This window comes from Lethenteron reissneri, chromosome 20 (assembly GCF_015708825.2).
Source record: "Lethenteron reissneri isolate LAM-NWPU_2019-01 chromosome 20, ASM1570882v1, whole genome shotgun sequence".
Taxonomy (NCBI): Eukaryota; Metazoa; Chordata; class Hyperoartia; order Petromyzontiformes; family Petromyzontidae; genus Lethenteron; species Lethenteron reissneri.
The window spans coordinates 7050427-7070264 of record NC_083798.1 but is presented as its reverse complement, the minus strand read 5'-3'; the positions used below and the strand labels follow the sequence as shown (position 1 = coordinate 7070264).

At 41.2% G+C, this 19838-nt stretch overlaps 1 protein-coding gene across 6 annotated transcripts in view; it reads right to left on the bottom strand.

The window, feature by feature from the left end:
- LOC133344667 (la-related protein 4-like) overlaps positions 1-16353 on the bottom strand; it is a 32657-nt gene extending 16304 nt beyond the window's left edge. Inside the window, exons 1-6 of one of the 6 annotated variants that reach the window (XM_061554716.1) lie at positions 16292-16353; positions 13425-13536; positions 3717-3888; positions 2534-2806; positions 1739-1826; positions 1384-1520 (exon numbers count right to left, since the gene is read on the bottom strand). In XM_061554716.1, the coding sequence (XP_061410700.1) occupies positions 1384-1520; positions 1739-1826; positions 2534-2806; positions 3717-3888; positions 13425-13536; positions 16292-16308 (799 nt within the window). In that variant the 5' untranslated portion in view covers positions 16309-16353. Of the gene's footprint in view, positions 1-1383; positions 1521-1738; positions 1827-2533; positions 2807-3716; positions 3889-4975; positions 5406-6000; positions 9755-13424; positions 13537-16047; positions 16178-16291 lie in introns of those variants that run through there. The other 5 variants (XM_061554717.1, XM_061554718.1, XM_061554713.1 and 2 more) reach the window with 5 other exon arrangements.
- Positions 16354-19838: the final 3485 nt, after the last annotated feature.

The following is a 19838-nucleotide window of genomic DNA, read 5'->3' as shown; positions in this document are numbered from 1 at the left end:
ATTAGGAAATATCTAGACCTAAGCAGTGGTGCCTTTTAGAAAAATTCTGTTCAAGTATTCAATAGCGATTGCTCTTTACCACATTTCCATGTTTCCTGCAGACTGTTAAATTAAAATAACAAAGAATTTTAAAGGTCATAGAATAAAAAAAATCAATCCATAAAAACCTTTGAATTTGTTCCAAAAGCATTTGGGAGTGCTGCCCTGCTGTTCAAATGTCACACAAGCTTTTTGCAAAGCAGTGTTTTGTGGAATATTTGTGGATCCAGATTATCACTCTAAAAACTTGGCTATAATTTCCACACATCATTCCACCAAAATGAAGATCTTAGCAGTGTTATATCAACATTTAATTATTTTAGCTATTTTTTTATCAACTGTTTATATAGCTTACACATTCAGAGTCCTATATATTTTAATCTGTGTATTAAAATTGTGCATTATTTCACAACCTATTGGCATATTATCCAAAGATGTAAAGTTAATATGCTTGCAACAATGGTGAATAATTTAATAGACTGATTATAATAGCAGCAATTAAATGTTTTGTAAATTATCTATGTGCCCCTTTGCCAGTATGGAAATGATGGAAAAATGAAATGTGTCCATTTGGTGTTCAAAATCTTAAGTATTATTGCCGGAAAGGGTAAAGCCTATTATATTTTCATTGTTTTGTAAAAGGACATCAGTGTTCTTGATAAAAAAACATTAAAAAGCCACCTTTTTGTAAGAGCAGATGTCAAAAACATGTTTTAAAAATAATATAACAAAATTTGAATGTATATAGCACATACATGCCACCACAGTCCAAAATACAGAACAGAAACGCTGGGCAGACAGGCACGAATGGTATAAAGCCTGGATTTTTTGCACAGTACTTAATTATCAATGGCTCAACTACCCTTCCAAAAGGCATTATTTACCACTAGCCTTTTGCCCGTCCTTGGATGTATTATATTTGCAAAAAAATTGAGCAGAGTATAATTGTATCTTGTGTACATTTAATGGTAGTGAATCTTGCACGAAAGTATGCCATCAAACACTTCACTGCATTTCACTGTAGCACTGTATTAATGCCATTGATTCATGCACGAAACTATGTCACCACGGGCAGAATGAACATGCAAATTCCAAATATACAGCAGGCGCCAGTCGGGATCAAACCCACAACCTCCTGTATACCAGGCAAGGTAGTTAACATCTAGCTGGGGAGAGCAGGGCCATCAGTTGCATTGACACCACTTCCCAAATGTAATATTTTCCAGCAGGTCACGCAGCAGCAAAGTCAACATTAGTGCCTTTCAATTGTAAAGGAAAACACGAGGGGGGGGGGGGTTACAACCAGTGCCGTGCCAGGCTGGAAGACGCATAAGGAAAACTTACACTTGAGCACTTCCACGATGAGATCTGTGTCGGCAGTTAGCCTCTTGACCTGGTTGAAGTTGGCGATTGTCCAGATGGGCACATAGTGGTCACTGTCCATCTGGGACACTAGGTACATGTCGTTGGCCAGGTTCTCTCTGCAAGCACAGATGCACGTTGAAAATCCCTTGCACATCACCGGTGGCATTAAAATTGCAAGTGCTGATGCCGGTGTCATTCGCGAAGGCACAAAGGCAGAAATCGGATACTCAATGGATACATCAGCAAGTTTGGAAGGCATAGCTGTGCCCCTCTGTTACTACAATCTATCAAACTTCAACATTTCAATGTACTTTTAAGCAGTTAAAACAATCACCTTGAGAAGTAGTATTCCAGCTGTTTTCTCAAAATTTCCTTCAGTTCTTCGGGCTTCATTGTTTGTGTTTCTGATTGCCCTACATCACCTGCACACAAGCATGCATAAAAACACAACAATGTTTTGATCTTATTCACATTAAACACACGAAAAAGTTGAGTGTTTATGGGTGCATGTTAAAAAAAAGACATCCTGACATTCTTTATTTAAACTTAAGATTAAAATTTATAATTTGATTGAGATATTTACTGTGCACGATTTTAATGAAAGTAAACGAAGGCAACAATGAGTGGCGTAAGGGACAGTGCTGTATCGGTAAACACATGCAGGACCAACCTATTGTATTATTATGTAACTGTTCAGTCAAGTCATCAGAAACAGACAATCATGAGCATTGAAAACCTTTGCATTGTAGGAGCAGTAACAAGGCAATTCTTAAAACTCGCTGCAATGACTAAAAATCCACTTAGCACTCGAGCAGGCGAGGACAGTATTGCCAATGAGCAAAACCCATGACTGCAGGGAAACTTAGTGGCTCTGGGGGTCCTCTGAGTGACACGTGGCAGGCATAACATACAGGCAATCCTTTCACCATTAATCAGCTTGTGCAAGGGTCAATGAATCAGCCAAAAGCAATTTTGGCTCAAGAAACATTTACGACTGAATGAAAAGCAATGCGAACAAGCTCAAAGGTGGCTGTAGTCTCAACATGATGCTTCCACTCGGGACCACAAAGACCCAAGATCAATACTGTGTGATGGAGGATGTTAGGTGTTCTGGCATGGGTTCACATACCGGTGAGGGGACATGTGGGGTTTTCCCCAACCAAGCTGGGCGGTTCCTTGCCCGCACCGTTGACCACAGGGACCTGAAGCCCATCCTCCGCCTCTGGAGCTTCCCCATCACCGCTGGCACTCTCCATCACGACATACGGCTTGCCCTCGGGGATGTGTTCGTCTTGGGGCGTCGGTGAGGTTGGGGTCAGCGGCTCGGGGGGCAGCACGGGCTCTACCTCGGTCGAAGCGCCGAACGTGGCTTCACCCTCTTCACCGTTGCTCCCGGAGTAAACTACAATGGGCGCGCACATCGTTACAACACTTTACTCATTTGCTTAACAAGAACGCTTGCTACCAAGTGCAGTGTGATGTGTAGCCATCAATGTATAGTTATTATGCGCATTGCAATGATTTAACTGAAAAAAAATCTCGATTTAAAGCTTTCGTGACTGCAGGGATTCATCTTCTAGGTTCTTTCGGTAAAGTCACGTAGAAGGGAAGTAATAAAATGAATTAATTCTTCACCTGAGGACGGCTGCTTGCGTTGTGGCCGAAACGTCGTGAGAATTATTATTTTTTTTTTTCATTTTATTACTTCCCTTCTATGTGACTTTACCGAAAGAACCAAGAAGATGAAAAAAAATCCTCCACTGCTCAATCATGCAAAAAAGGATTTTACAAAGTGTGTAACTATTTCATTTGTAATGAGAGATAACTAAATATGTTGTGCGGTAGGCATATAATGATGTATTGGATTTATTGATTAAAACTAATCCTGATGATCGTATTACATGCATCAAATTATCGCTGGGCAACCACCAATGGGGTGATATAGGCTGCTGTGGTGCTATGTGGTAGGCAATTAGAGTCCAGCAAAAGCCATCATTGTACTACTGCATTGAATAGCTCCCAGGTCTATGCTCTGCATCTTCATCAACTCCCACCGACCTCCGTAAAGCAAGGTAAAATAACCCCCTCGACCCACTTGACATTGGAGGGCGCTCATCCAATGGTGGATTGGCAAAAGGTTATTGTTATTTTCATGTTCAACCAGCACCTGAGCAGTGGCATTGTTTTAATCATGTTCAACTAAACTGTATACACGAGTATCAGCGAATCATATTGTATATCCATTCAGTGCACTGTACATCCAGGCATGTGTGTGTGTGTGCGCATACGTGCATGTGTACGAGTGTGCATGCCTTCAGAGTAGGGTAGAGGCTCTGGGTCGGGCCAGTCCCCATTCACGGCTCTGCCTGGAGCAAAGGCGATGTCAGCGCTGGGCGCCGGGCTCTTCCAGGATGCAGCATTAGGGTTCAGGACAGCGCCCTCCACCATGAGCTGTGTTGCCACATTGGGAGCAGTGTTTATTTTCTATAAAAAACATATGAGAACTCAGCAGATTTTTTTGTATTCTAGTCAACGATGACTATGAGTGTATGACAATGACTACCAGCAAAGACCAAAGCATGTCTGACTATAATGAGATAAGAATAACGAGTCTGAATTATGACAAAGATAACTTCGTAGCATTATTAAAGATGGCAGCCCCCTACCGAGTTCACTGGTTGGCTGACAAGATAATATCAACACCAACATTTAATAACTATGGATTGACAAAATGCTTGACTGCTTTAGTCGCCTAGCAAAGAGAATGACTAAATGAAATCCACAAAGATGTTGCTAAACATCTATAGGTTGTCATCGACTGGACAATGACCACATTTAAAAAGACGCCGACTAAATTAGCATGGGTTGGTACACGGCAAAGCCCGAGTAAGCATAAGCAGCATAACTATTTCACGGCTTATCAATTCGGCTAGCTTGGTGGTATTGTGACACACAACCACTCTTCACTTTTCTAGCAGCACCCCATGATTAAGCAAATCTCATGAGCAAGACAACAAAAGTAGAAAAATTCGGTAAAAGTTAATCACGAGAGATTTCTTTTCATGTAATCAAAAGTGAGTTTCTTGGCTACAGCCCCAAACAGTTACACAATGCTTTAAAGTAAAACGGTGTTTGTAAAAATAACAATTAATTTACAGCAAATTTTGAGTTGCTCTTAAAAAAATGTTGGATTCAGTTTCATACCACAACTTTTTATGTACAGATGCTCCCCAAATATATTGACAAAAACTACAACATTTAGTTTAATTTATGTGGAGAAAACTCGACGCTTTAGAATGTGTAAAACAGCACACGTTCTAAGACACTCCAACAACCCCACTAACAAGCAGTTTCTACACATGAAAACAAAACCCATTCTTTACTGCAAATGGTATGACGCCAACTTAAAACCCCTAGTTGCACAAAAAAGTAAAGCAACACCCTTTAACAGCACACTGGATCATCATACTGGTTTACAAATGCATTCATAAATTACTAAAAATAGTGGAATTCTAAGCAGCTTAACGGTACAATGCTACGTATATTTTACGTAAAGCACACAACCACTCACCGTAACAGTCCCCCCACAGACATGGACACAAGAGAAAAATAAACACGCAAGTTATCCAAACATAATCAATTAACTATTCATGTGCCAAGCCGCTCCCTCAACTAGCGTTCAAGCATAAACCATACACCTAATGTGTTACAACATGTCCTGACAAATACTTCTTTACCGTATATGGACAGGCCATAGCTAGCAGAAGCGAGACTGTCTGGCAGCCAAGGAACCCCACTTACAAATATACAAGTCCCCCTTTTCTTTCAGATGCAACTAAAACGAATTATCCCGACACCGAATTAGACCCTCAAGAGTGCATTAACTTCTCCAAGTACTTTGATACAGCAGAGAACAAAACACATATACTCCGTTCCGGGTCTGTGGTTGGGTACTCGGTGTAGACACAGGCAGCCATGGAGCCAGTGTGAACAACACATGGACATGGCAAGTGTCTAAATAAAGCCACTTTCTCATGGTAGCCCGTGTATAAATATAGCAAGCGGCGTCAGGAAATTCTGCACGTATTGCTAGTACGGTTGTACTTTTATGGGGCGCACAGGCATGGGGGAGACGTGAGTCTATTCAGCACTTTGCTGTCATCAGGTTGTCCTCAGAAATAAAAAGAAAACATCTGTACGTGGAACTGTAATCTCACAAAATGACAACCCGCATTCGAACGAATGCTTTCACTAGCACTTTGATGCAACAAGCTGCAGCAATGTATGCATGTACGTTGAACTTATTTTGCACTGTATATAGCCAACCTTGCTAATAGGTGTGGGAAAGCACTAAGAAAGACTTGATACCAAACGTAAAAAATAACTAAACCTACGTATTACGACCACTGTTTCATAATTATAATTTTTTAGAATGCAAGTCGTCTAAAAAGTAAGCATTGATTTAAACCTTAAAAAAACATCTACGGCTCTAAAATAATACATTAATCAACCTTAAGATACGAAGCAATAACAACTTTCACTGTACAAAATATTGCATAAAACAGTTTAGGTGCAAAACACTAAAAAAATACTAACAGCATCAACTTGAAGAGGTGGGACGTTGGAATACATCCAGCTCCACATTCCTGATTCAGGAATACTGCCGCTATATGCCAGAGGCCCGTGCATGCCGCTGGGCACGGTGATGGTCTCCGACTGGCCCATTGGAGAGCCGGCAGCCATGTAGAACATAGGGGACATTTGAAGCAGACTGCTGGCCAAGTCACCAGCCAGCCCACCTGCAGGAATGTACTCAGTTTCTGAAACCTCCACGATCACTTGGCCCTCAGGTGTGGACTGGATGATCGAAGGGAAGCTTGCTTCCCCTACGGGCATTGTGTCAAACAGTTTGAACATGTTGGAGAAGTGTGGGTCGTTGCTGTCAGTCGGAGTTGCTTTGTCAAATGTGGGCATAGGAATTACAGTGTTGCTGCCTTCTGGAAATACTGGCACTTCAAAGCAAGCAGCATCTGTGTTATGCTCTTTACTTTCACAGCTGAATGTATCATGGTAATAAGCAGCACAATGCTGTCTGCTGGGTTGTCCAACTTTGCGGGAGTTTGCAGACAATTTAATGGAAGAAATGCCTGATATCTCATAAGATGGCGTCGCAGCATACTTATCAATTTGATTTTGCTCCACAAATTGATCCACATGTGTCTCGGCAGAGACTGGCATCCGTGTCACAGGATTAATGGTCTGTGATGTAACACTGGCATCTATTGAATGCAGTTCACTCCCATTCAAATAATTATCATCTTGTAAATGCTGCACAGGCTCCAACCACTGCTTGGCTGTTTCTTCAGATGAGTTGGCAACAGCAGCAGCTGACTTCAGTTTCCAGTCATCATGTGGCTTTTCATCCGATACAACTCCTGCATCACCATCTGACCATTGAACACTGTTTGGAGATGTTGAAGATGAGCATACACTGTACTCCTGTGCTGTATCAAAATTTGCTGGAATATTTTCAGGATGTTCCAAACAATCGGCTTCTAGTTGCTGTCCATCACAATATAATGTACGATTAGGAGAATCCAGAACATTTGCTGGCACTGTCCCATCACACACAGTCTCATGATCCGCATTCAACTCTTCAGACAATTCCAGGCTGCACAAGTTAATTTCATCAGCTTTCGATGTTAAAATGTTGTCCGATGGCACCTTCGGAATCTTTCCTTCTAAATTAGTTACTCCGCGTAATTTTCCATTGCTGGAATAATTTACTGCATCACAGTTAAGGACGGAACACATGTCTTCCTGCATAGGTTCACTACACAGCACCAACGATATGCGCCGAGATGACAGCAGTTCACAGTCTTTGTGAGAAACAAACTGGAGTGCCAGCTCACCACAATGCAACAGGGACCCATCATCACCATTTATCAGGCTCTCTGAAGAGAAAGGCAACTCTGTCATGGCAGCTGCACTCGGAATTATGCAAACACTCTCGCCAACGTCAGTACTCACTTGCAAAGAATCACCAGAATAACCGACCACCAATTGTTGCTCTCCTACCTCACTGCAGCTTCGGTCTTCAATCGTAACCTTCACCAATGGATCACCATGCACGGCTTTTACAGGAGAGGCATCGCAGCCGACTTCTTCACACCGTAATCCCCCTGCGGCTAATAGATTTTCATCCGAGAGCACCGGCATGCAGCTTGCATTGTCGGGGCTCTGCGCTGCTTCCACGTTGCAGTAAAACGATGAATGGCTGACGTGTTCCGCCGTCACCTCGGCAACGGGCTTGACATCACGGTGCGTGGTGCTGATGCAGTCCTGCTCTGCTGAACCGCCGTCTGGATGCGTTGCACTACCGTCACTGCTGACGTCCCTCTGTTTTGGAATCGCGACGCTGCTTCGTTCATTCATCTCGTCTTCCTGCACCATGGCAACCGGGCATGAAGGTGCAGTAGCCCATTTATTACATTTTCTGTCGAGATATGCGTGCGTGGGTAGCGTGTCTTGGCAACCGAAATCCAAGTCCAGGCAATCAGTGCCAACTTGATTAGCAACACCGTTGCCAATGGAAAACAAAGCTAATTCACCATGCTGACCATCAGAGCTATTACAATGTGACTGAAATAATAGTTTTGTAATGCAGCTCTCTTCGAATGCATGCTGTTCAGATGCCACCTCTTGGGTCGGGCATTTTGTCTCAGTTGCTTTTGTAGAAATGTCACATTCTGAATAATGCAAGTCACGGCTGCATTTCTGCATTAGATTAAGAGGTATTGGCAACGGGGGTGCCTCATTTAAGAATGCATCAGCATTTGTATCTTCTTCAACTGCATCTTCATCGCTTTTTAAATGACCAACAGCACTAGTGTTGTCAACATTACATAATAGTCTCTCCATTGAGTTTCCTTGGAGTGTATCTGACTCTTGAAAATCACAATGAGGTTCACTAGCTTTAATAGTCTCAGCACATATGCATAACATTTGTGAATCACTCAACAATGGAGATGACCCACATTCAGCTGGTGAAACAAAGACTCCAGTCATTAGCGTAGAATTTCTAGAACAGGACACATGCCTCTCCTGTTCAAAAACATAATCAAGGGATCCATTTACATTCCCTTTGGCCTCAGTCAAGTGGAGACCATTTAACATATTTGCATCACAGGAATGCCCTACAGATAATTCTGAAGAGGCATCAGGTCCATCTTTACCGAGAATCAACTTACTGTTGATGCAGAACTGGTCAGTTTCCAGTATTTCCGTAGGCTTGGTTTGCGTTTCTCTCGACTGTTCGTTATCGGCAAGCACTGTACAACACGGAGGCTCAACGACAACAAGCTGTGTCCACGTTGGAGAACACCGCCGTATGTCTGCATTGTTGACAATCTTCCTGTTTTTTAAACAGAGTCTTCCTTTTTTTTTCCACGAATGACAATGGCATGATCTTCCACAGCCGATCACGGAGCACAAGAAGGCAGTGCCACTCGCTGAGAAACAGCTGCACCTGTTTCCCATCCAATACGTGGCCTTCGGCGCTCGTCTGGAACTTGGGCCACAGCACATCCAGGGGCTGTGCCAGCAGCAGCGTCCTCGTCTCCTTCAGCCACGATGCGAGGGTGACATCGGCGCAACTGCGGCTGGCGTTACGCAAGCCGCGTACAACCGTGGAGGGCGCTTTGGGCCGGCCGGTGGACTCACCCGTCGATGGCGACGTGTTAAGCCCTCTCCGTCCAATTCCGTCGAGTTCGCTGTCCGCAGCGCGACTTTCTTCCTCCACCTCGCACCACTTGGCCAAAGCGAGAGTCAGGTTTGACCTGACACCATCTTCCAAGGCCTCAGCCAGGCTCGACATCGGGTTAATGACCCCTGATGTGACTGCAGGGGTGTCGTATTTCCCTTCATTTTCAAGAAGTGGTTTTGTTTCATTAATATCCTGACGTTTCTCTTTACTGAAACAGCAGCCCATATCTGCGTTGTTGCATCAACTCCACAACGTCCAAACTAACAAGCCCCACCACGAGACAGTGAATACTGTTTCAGACAACCACGTGGTGTAGGACACTTGACACCAAATCCCAAAATAGTGTGGAGCAGAAACAGCTGCAATCTCACACGTGCCCATATCAGTCACTTTACAAGATTCTGGAAACATTATTTGAAAAAAAATGTTGATCATATGCATGTCCAATATACCTACAATTTAAATAACGTTTGACTGCTCAAGGTCATTTGTGTGATGTTTGTCAACCAATATTCATGTTTTGTTCCTAGTTACAAAGCATGTGCATATAATTTAAAAATAAATATCACAATAGATAAAATAGAAACGCATTCATCTCCTTCAAATTTGGACATTCAAACTAATTAATGGTAACCTCTAACCCTCATAAAAACTTCTAAACCTTAAGACGCTTCAGTCTGTGGGTAGGAATGTGATGAGTGTAACCTTTGTAATCATAAATTAAGTTCACATTTGAACATTACTGTCAGAAAGAAAACTACATGACTGTAAAATTAGAATGCTATTCTCTAATTCTAAAAATCAAGCTTCAATAACATGGTTACATTTTTACTGAAAACCAGTTACTGACATTGTGTATCAGATACACTTTTCACAAAAATACATTGTGTAAAAAAAACCTTTTCAACGGTCACATTCCAGTGCTAGATTCTGAGACTCAAAAAAAAGATTTCCCTAAGCCACCAGCTGAGCATGCAGTTGTTGCACTCTGCCATCAGCAGACAGGTGTGACCTCAAGTTAATTAAGCAAACAGTCCAAGTGTAATTCAGTGAAGCCAATATACAAAGCAAATACATTAACTAAAATCTAATACACTTGTAAAAATCTACGTGTAATCAATTACTTTGCCAAACACACAAAGCTACCATCACTGTAAACCATGAATCCCTGAAGGTGGTTTCATATTTGACCAAAACGAGTTAAACAATAGCAGGTTATTAAACTTGGCAGTGTGTAATTACACCTTATTGGATAAGGGGAAATAAATATGGATCAGGTGTGCCATTCATTGTACAGATAGTCCCCGAGTTACGATGGTCCGATTTACAATATTTCGATCTTACGATGGCGATAACGATGCGACAAAATTGTAAAATATTTCAAATTTCGTGCGGCAGGCAAACGCAGCAGCGTATGAATATTGGCGAGTACAGTACAATATGATACGTTACGATACATTCAATGCATGTATGATACGTAGCTTTAGCGATTTCATTTTAGGATTACCACAATACGATACGTTCAATGCATGTTAAAAGTTTTTATAGGTTAGATAGGATTGTTTCCTGAAAAAACTTTCTATTAAATTGCAGTTCATATAGGTAGAATAAGAATTTACCTTGTTTTTTACTTTACATTTTACTGTGCAATGCAGTATTGTAATTAATAAATACATACTGTATATAATAATATACAGTACGGTACTGTAAATTGCTCTGTTTTGCTAAATTATCACCATTTCTTAAGACTCCTGGGTAGGCTAGGCCATCTTCGACTTACGATATCTTTGACTTACGATGGGGTCGTCGTAATGCATCTCCATCGTAAGTAGAGGACTACCTGTATTAAACAGTAATAAGAGAGATTTCCAACTTGAGCAGACAAACTCAGACACAGATATCCACCATATAGTCGTATAGATTGTTTGGGCAAGTGGTGTGATAGAAGTGGATCTTAAGACGAGCCAAGTGCACTCATGGATGGTATAAAGCAGTGGTTCTTAACCTGGGTTCGATTGAACCCCAGGGGTTCGGTGAGTCAGTCTCAGGGGTTCGGCGGAGGTTAAGACACACACCCGACTCATATGATTGTGCACCAGTAAAACATATACCTATGTTTTGAATTTGAAAAAAATAACATTTTATTTTTCCAATTAAGAAGGGTTCGGTGAATGCGCATATGAAACTGGTGGGGTTCAATACCTCCAACAAGGTTAAGAACCACTGGTATAAAGAGATCCACGTCTGGCTCCTTTCTGCTGACCAGGTAATCATTGGCAGTGGGGAAGAGTCCTGAACAGGATTAGTTACTATATACCACTGGTATTATCCTGTACAAGAAATTCAACCTAGGTTCATAAGAAAATTACTATTGCGACAACCACCCACAAGTGTCGACACCTCAATGAAACTACATTTACACATTTTTCGATTTAAAGCTTTCGTGACTGCAGGTGAAAACCAGGTCCGTCGAGGCGACAGAGTCTGTCGCCTCGACGGACCTGGTTTTCACCTGAGGACGGCTGCTTGCGTTGTGGCCGAAACGTCGTGAGAATTGTTTTATTATGTTTTATTTTTATATTTTATTACTTCCCTTCTACGTGACTTTACCGAAAGAACCAAGAAGATACATTTACACATCTCCACACCCATGCACGGTCCTTGGGGAGCTCAACAAATCCCAACAATAGTGCACTAATATTAAACACCACCAAATCACTTTTGACAAGGTCCCACAAGTATGCATAAATACATTTTTACAAAATGTGTCCTAAAGGTTTGAGGAAATAAACAATAATACTGTAATTCAAGTTCCCTCAAGCACAAAAATAATTTTTTACATGATTTTAAACGTATTATGGAACTTTTCAGAAGATGGTGTTGTTAAAGCTGCCTGCTAAAAGGAATGGAATGACAACATTTTTATTTTTGTGACACACAGCAACACCATTATAGTATCTGGATAAATAATAAAGTGCAAATGCAAGGTGTTTTATGTCAAGTGAACATTGTAAAAGCTCTCTTCTCCCCCACACAAAGGCAAACATCACACCTGTAGAAAACATTTGGCTATTTATCCCATATAACACAAACTTAGAGCAAAGCCTTTGGGCCATATCGAATGTAATGTTTAAAGCAAAAAAAATTAAAACGAAAATATACATTGATGCTTTAACGTTTTTATTAAGTATATAAAGTAGTATCTGAGTATCACAGTAGAATGTTAATTTAAACATAAGGTTGGAAATCTCATTAACAGCACCTATGCCTCATTATCATGGTGACTGAAAACTGGGCTCTACTGGCCCAGGAATGAGCCAGTATCAGCCCTGAAAACATACCAGGGCCCAGGTCTGTGAACCCATGCTTCCTTAGATTTCTAGGGCTTGTCTCCTCCCACTTCCTTTATCCCCCACCCAAAAGGGCTGAGGTAGTGGAGGTCAGGAAGCCATCTTTGGAAAAGTAGCTTTTAAGTTTAAACTTGCCATTGGTTGGGTTTAAAATAACATGTTTGTTTAAAATGTTTCCGTAATTTGACATAAATTTAAATGGAAAATTTAACTATTGATTGCACAATTTAACTATTGATTTCTACATTGAATCCATGATGGCAAGCCTGGTTCTGGTTTTGGCACAGCTGTAAGCACAGGTCAAGTGAGTATAGGATCAGGGTCAGTGCAAATTTAAGAATGTGTGCACTCTGATGTCAACACTGCACCAACAACGAGCTAGAATGTTTCCCATAGGTTGTAGAGATGAGGAATAAAACAAGTGTATTGGGTTGGAAAGTGACTTGGTAAGTTGAATGTGGGACTTTACAGAACTGCATCAGACTAGCCAGGCTGCTATGGAAATGTGGACTGAGAGACTGGTAATATGCGAATTCAACTGCATGTACTGTTCTTGTCTGCATGTCACCAAGATAGACTTCTACCAAGAATAGTAAATTAAAACATGTTTTTTGTTGATAAAAGAAACCCACCAAGTAGCCTTACCCATTAACTGGAATAGGCAGTATGTATAGCCAACAAGTTCCAATATTCTCTATGTTGAGAAGTGAACAATACAATTACAGTGCATGCACTCTGACGAGTGTGGTGGCAACGGGGGCTTAGTCATTCAAACATCCTCAAAGGTCACCCAGCATTAGCGGGCAGGTTCCTTGTAGAGAAACAACACATGCCGGTTAAACACAAATAGAACAATTTAGATATAACGTGAATCTAGTTACATTTAGATATAAACCTGTACATACCAGCGAGGCAGAATCCTGGGACATTTCATTTTTGGCCACAGCATCACCGTCACAGTCTGAAGTCATGGGATCTCCTTTACAACTTTCCTCTTCCGTGGCCACAGGGCATTTACTGTAAATGCCAAAGGAAAGGTCAACAAGGTCATTAGCAGTACCTTACCAATTGTGACTCAAAACAAACACTGGTAGTTGAAACATGAATGGAATGTATTATTATCACATGCTGGTAAAAAGAAAATAGACGACCAAGTTAACGGAGCTAACACAATATGCATTACCATCTGCGAGGTTAGACTTTTTCGATACCAATATACATAATCTACAAGGAAAGACAGATGTACTGTATGCACGACTAACAACTGTGTTATTTGGCTTTTATTAATAAAACTATATTCTACAAGTTTTGGAGCTTTCAATGTTATATATTTAATTTTGCGGTTTCCCATTTTTATTTCAAGTGCCCTAATGGCATCTTATCATGATACCACGAGATAAAGAATCCATTCTGAATCACAAAGAAGTGTGATCGTGTATGCCTGACAAAAGCTGCACAAGCGTTTTATATAACTAGTTTTATATTTATACAATAAATAGGGGGCACATTTTCCTCACTCGCTTTCTTTGGAGATTGGTGTTTTTATGCGATAGCCAAATCCAGAATTTGAATATTCAAGGGATTATGACAGATTACGTGAATCTCAAATTTCATTATGCATTTTTGTGCAGTCATTAGCGACTAACAAGTTACACTTCATAACCCGGTTTAATCACGCAACCCCATGGTAAATGCAATACAAGCTCAGAACTTTGACCTCTAAGCCACCCAGCCACCTCAAGGGACATCCTAAAATTTAAAGGATTTGTGTACTGTACTTTCGGTAGTGTAATTTTATACGATCATTGTGTAATGTACTATGAGGTGATTGGTGAGTGTTAGAAATCACAGTCGCTAAAAATTATCCTGTACAGCACTGTAAAATTATGTAGAAACTGGTCACTACAAAACAGCATTATTATTGGGGGAAGGAAAATGTATTACAGTAGTTTAAAGAACAAATGCACATGTTAGGAAAATAAGCAAGGTTGATAAATACCCCTGGTATGCTTTGATAATCTATGAAGATAATTCACTGGCTTTTATCAATGTGTTTGACATGTAAATAACCAAACGTGTAAATAAGTGGTTAATATACACGTACAAAAAAAGTACAATGTATGAATGGTCAAATAATGAACACAAATAAACATTCTGCAAAAACATTTCCTTTCAGCATTTTGTAAGAAAAAAAGCAAATTCCTAAATCAAAAACGCAATAAATAACACTAACCTTGCAGAATGTATAGTACATTGCATTTCAGTAGAATGTTAGATTAACATGCTTATAGAATATAATTGCTTTAGTTCGTCCACTACCAGTGCTCTAGAGAAGAGATCACAGTGCTGTAGAGGACAACGGAGGTAATGATATAACAATTACACAATTACAGGTTACAAGAACAACAGAGTACACTGCACAATAACCATATACAGTTACACTACAGTGGCCAATGACACGAGGGCATTACAATACACAACAGTAGACACAGTTCGTTGTTCGGCAATCCCCCACCTCTGTCGATCCGCACTCACCATGGTGGTGAAGTATGACCACATATCCCTCACGACCCGCAAGGGGAGAAAATGCCCTCAATCTAGCAGTGAATTGACTAAGAAAAAGCGCCGTCCATGTGCGTGACACCACAGAACAATACAGTTTCACAATTAATTACACCACCGGAGAGAATAACACTGTAGCACACAAAGACATCGCTACAATATACTACACACACACTGCAATACTACTGCACATCGCACAAATGCACTTCAATTCGGTACATTATTGTACAGTACTGCATACACCTGCAATTCCTGAAATAAGTACAATAATGTAGTCTCCACTGGAACTCGTGCTATTTAAAGTATCGATTTAAATAGCCACCTTAAATACCAACGAGTGAGATCACATTACTACGTACTTAAAATAATAACAGTGACAATAACAGTGCAGTACAGTCACAGGCAAAGCTCCTTTGACATTGACTGGGTGCAGCCTGGGCCTTTGTCACCAAACCATTTCATTCATTCTCCTCGCTCAGTTAAACCCAGATGAACATTGCTCACGTCAATAAATCTGCGTTCTCCCAACATCCCAGAGCAAATCGATACGATACCCGTTTATAATTTGCAACTATAATGCAGCTGAAAGTGTCTAAAACAGCACTGCAACGCGCACGCTGCATGGAGGACCACCGCACGTACAGTCCACACACACAAATTGTCCCATTTCAAATCCACTAAACAACATTAAACGTCTCGTCTCAACGAACGTGGACAACGCCCAGTCGTGATAAGCAGCGCGATGATACCATCCGATGCAAAAAAACAAATGCGAAAATAACCTTTCAAGTAGTGGCGGGCCATTTATAAATTAAATTACTTACAAAGTTGAAGACAAACATGTGCTCGACGGGACTAGCGCCCACGGCCTAGGCCTTGGCATGTGCCGCCCTCTCGCACGCACACACACACACGCGCGAAACCACCTCGATTCTACTACGCAGTTCTTGCGAGCATCATCCTTACAAAGTGCACGGGATCCAGTGTCCGCACGCCGTTAACGAACGATCATTTTCAATGTGCGAAAGTGCGACGGCGGTGGTTGCTTTGGTTGGTGGTGGGTGACCGAACGAGGCCTATGGCCGACATGGCGAGCCGTGGGGCTCCCCCCCAAATCCGCCCTTCACGAACATACAAACAAAGCACACTGGACGGAGACGTGAATCGTATCTCCGTGCCGACAGAAGAAGTGCGGCACGCTGCTACTCACCTCCACACGGATTTCATGAACGCGAATACAATTCGTGTTGTTGGGGGGGTTGGGGTGGGTGGGTGGGGGGCGACGCAGGGGAAGTCTCTGCGAGCTCGGCTCACCTGGCACGGGCGGGCACGCAACTGCAGGCGGCGCCCGTGAGTCCCACGGTCACAGTTGGTGGGCCCTATGGCATCCAGATGGGGCATTATTGTGGGGTTTTTTGGTGTAATATTCAAATTTCACCCACCTATTATCACTGTTTCATGGCTTTATTTTGGTGATTTCGAAAGTTTTTTTGGTGTAATATTTTAATCTCACCCCCTATGATCACTGTTTCATTGCTTTCATGGCTTTATTTTGGTGATTTCGAAAAGTTATTTGGTGTAATATTAAAATCTCACCCCCTATGATCACTGTTTCATTGCTTTCATGGCTTTATTTTGGTGATTTCGAAAAGTTGTTTTGGTGTAATATTTAAATCTATGATCACTGTTTCATTGCTTTCATGGCTTTATTTTGGTGATTTCGAAAAGTTATTTTGGTGTAATATTCAAATCTCACCCCCTATGATCACTGTTTCATTGTTTTCATGGCTTTATTTTGGTGTTTTTGAAAAGTTGTTTTGGTGTAATATTTAAATCTCACCCCCTATGATCACTGTTTCATTGCTTTCATGGCTTTATTTTGGTGATTTCGAAAAGATGTTTTGGTGTAATATTTAAATCTCACCCCCTATGATCCCTGTTTCATTGCTTTCATGGCTTTATTTTGGTGATTTCGAAAAGTTGTTTTGGTTTGGCCATGTTTGTTCGTTGTAGTACGGAGTTAGACTGATGGCCTTAATCTAAGTTGTCCTGTGGTTGTTGTTGTTGTTGTTTGACTTGCATCCCATTGGGATTTTTGCACACAGCGTTAGTGTACGATGTTTTTTCCTGCAATATTTTGCTGTCTTTTCTTGGATTTTCTGTTTGCACTTAGTCACATAATCACTTTTAGATGTTTCTTGTTCATGTTTTTGTTTGTTGCGGTTGCACCCGATTCAATAGCCGAATGGCTCACAGGGCTATACCTAATAAATGAACTTGAACAACCCCCTCCTTTTTGTGATATGTATTGGTATATTAAGGAGGCTGGGGGGGGGGGGTCGAAGTTAAAATACAAGAGTTGATTTTTGGGGTTGTATTTTTCTTTGGGGGTTTATCGCTTAAAAAAAAAAGTGCCCGCAGCAATGAGTGTCTGGTTTCGCTGTCTGGTTGGTAAGGGTGGCAGATTTTTTGTATTTGTTAGCTGGAACTCTCTTAAACAATGTATTTATAACAAACGTTATACTGCTGAGGAACCCAGTAAGATGGTTTTGTAAGATAATTAGATTCTCTGGCTTTGGGTACTCCGAGTCCAAGTTGACATGAGAACTGTAGCTGCCTGATTTGCACCCTACTACTCAACCCAGCAAAACAATCTAATTTTTCTTCTTGGTTCTTTCGGTAAAGTCACGTAGAAGGGAAGTAATAAAATAATAAAAATAAAACAAAATAAAATAATTCTCACGACGTTTCGGCCACAACGCAAGCAGCCGTCCTCAGGTGAATACAGATCTGTCGAGGCGAAAACCAGGTCTGTCGCCTCGACAGATCTGGTTTTCACCTGAGGACGGCTGCTTGCGTTGTGGCCGAAACGTCGTGAGAATTATTTTATTTTGTTTCATTTTTATTATTTTATTACTTCCCTTCTACGTGATTTTACCGAAAGAACCAAGATGAATCCCTGCAGTCACGAAAGCTTTAAATCGAAATCCAATTTTTTTAAATGCCATGCCAATCCTGCAAGAGGATACGGTCTGGGTTGCGGATTGCATTCGGGGTTCCTTAATTTTTAACTTTGGCCTGCTTGCTCAATGAACAGAACCGCGTTCTGGAAATTCCACCTGCATGCGGAATTAACTATGTGGTGGGTGGCAACCACACCTAGTGTTAATGTAGCATCGTTAATCCCTTTTAACACCGATAAGAGCTGTCATTACACAGAGATGTGCATTATCATGCACAGTTTGGAATGTATCTATGTATCCAATTCACCAACATATCAGCAGTTCTTTAAAATGACTCGACTTCAACAATTGTACGTGATATACTCAATTATTAAATTACCCTACGTGACTTACCAGTATTATAGGCACATGTACGCTTTATCGTATTAATTGTACAATAATGTGCAGGGACGTCTGTAGAAATTTGTATGCAGCTCAGATGAATATTTTGAAGCTCACAATTGTTGTTGTTGTCGATCTTCCATTCCACACGAGCAACAATAAACCATCCCGACGCACGCTCCTGCATCAACATGCTTGGATGCAGCTGTAAATTTGCACGAGCGAACAAGCTTCGCTTCCCGTCCTTTTACCGCAGTGCGGGGGGCCCACCCGTGATGTCAACACGCACGGAGGAATCCCCCACCCCTACCCCCCCACCCCCCACCATCTATATGAGTGACGTAGTGGAGGTGCCCCTCACTTGACTGTGTGATGGCGTCACGCATTGGGATCTCTAGCTTCTGCACAAAAAAAAGCATCACGGCCGATTATAGCGTGTGCTGTGCCTTTTAATGTTTTTTTCTTGCTTTCAATCACCCGCCTCTGCGTTGAGGCTAAAATTGACTGTTTCCAAGCCGGCGACAAATTTCCCTTTTGTCTGGGTGCCTTGGGTGAATTTTGAACCTTAGGAATGTACACTGAATACCAAATTAACGAAAATGACACGTCTGTCGCACAATGTTCCATACAGATTACTCTTGAATGTAGCCTGTGTCCGCTCACCACTGAAAGGAGAGGTTGTTTTGGAAGTGCGTGGCATGTTAAATTATTTGTGGTTTGACCAAATTAAAGTCCACCAAGTGTTTACACAGGCTGCATGTGATGCATTCTGGGCACTGGTTTTGGCATAAGCATGCCATCTCAAATACTACCGAGGAATGTTGCAGTTTGTTTCAAGTAATAACTTTTATATTATACCCTTCCAGCATCGTAAATGGGTATTTTTTTCAGAGACACAAAACCTGCTTTGGAATCTAGCAACACATTTTACTTATGTAAATTTATCTTGGGAATTTTAAACATGATTTCAAGATTTAATTCCTCTGGATGTTATTCAGTAATCTGTTACGTGTAAAAAGCTTTCCTTCAACCATTACATATTAAAGTGTTTCAAGTCTACATCGCAGTGAATTCATGTAATTACACTAGAGAAAGCATACATAATTTGCTGGAATGTCTGAACAGATAGAATTCGTCGATTCTAAACTTCACGTATTTTTAAATAACCGTCGAGACAGATGTTGATACAAGTGAAACCAGGCAAGTTATCATAATTGTTTACCATTATCTTCATGTCACCTTTAGGAGGCAAATCGGAATATAAACAGGGGAATATTGCACCACAAAAGTTATAATTGGTTTGTGGTTGAAGTATTCGTAATGAGGTAAAAAAATGTATCATATGTTGCTCCACACAAAAAGTATCAGAACCTGAAGGAGGTTGAAGATTGAGGACTTAAACATAAACAGAGG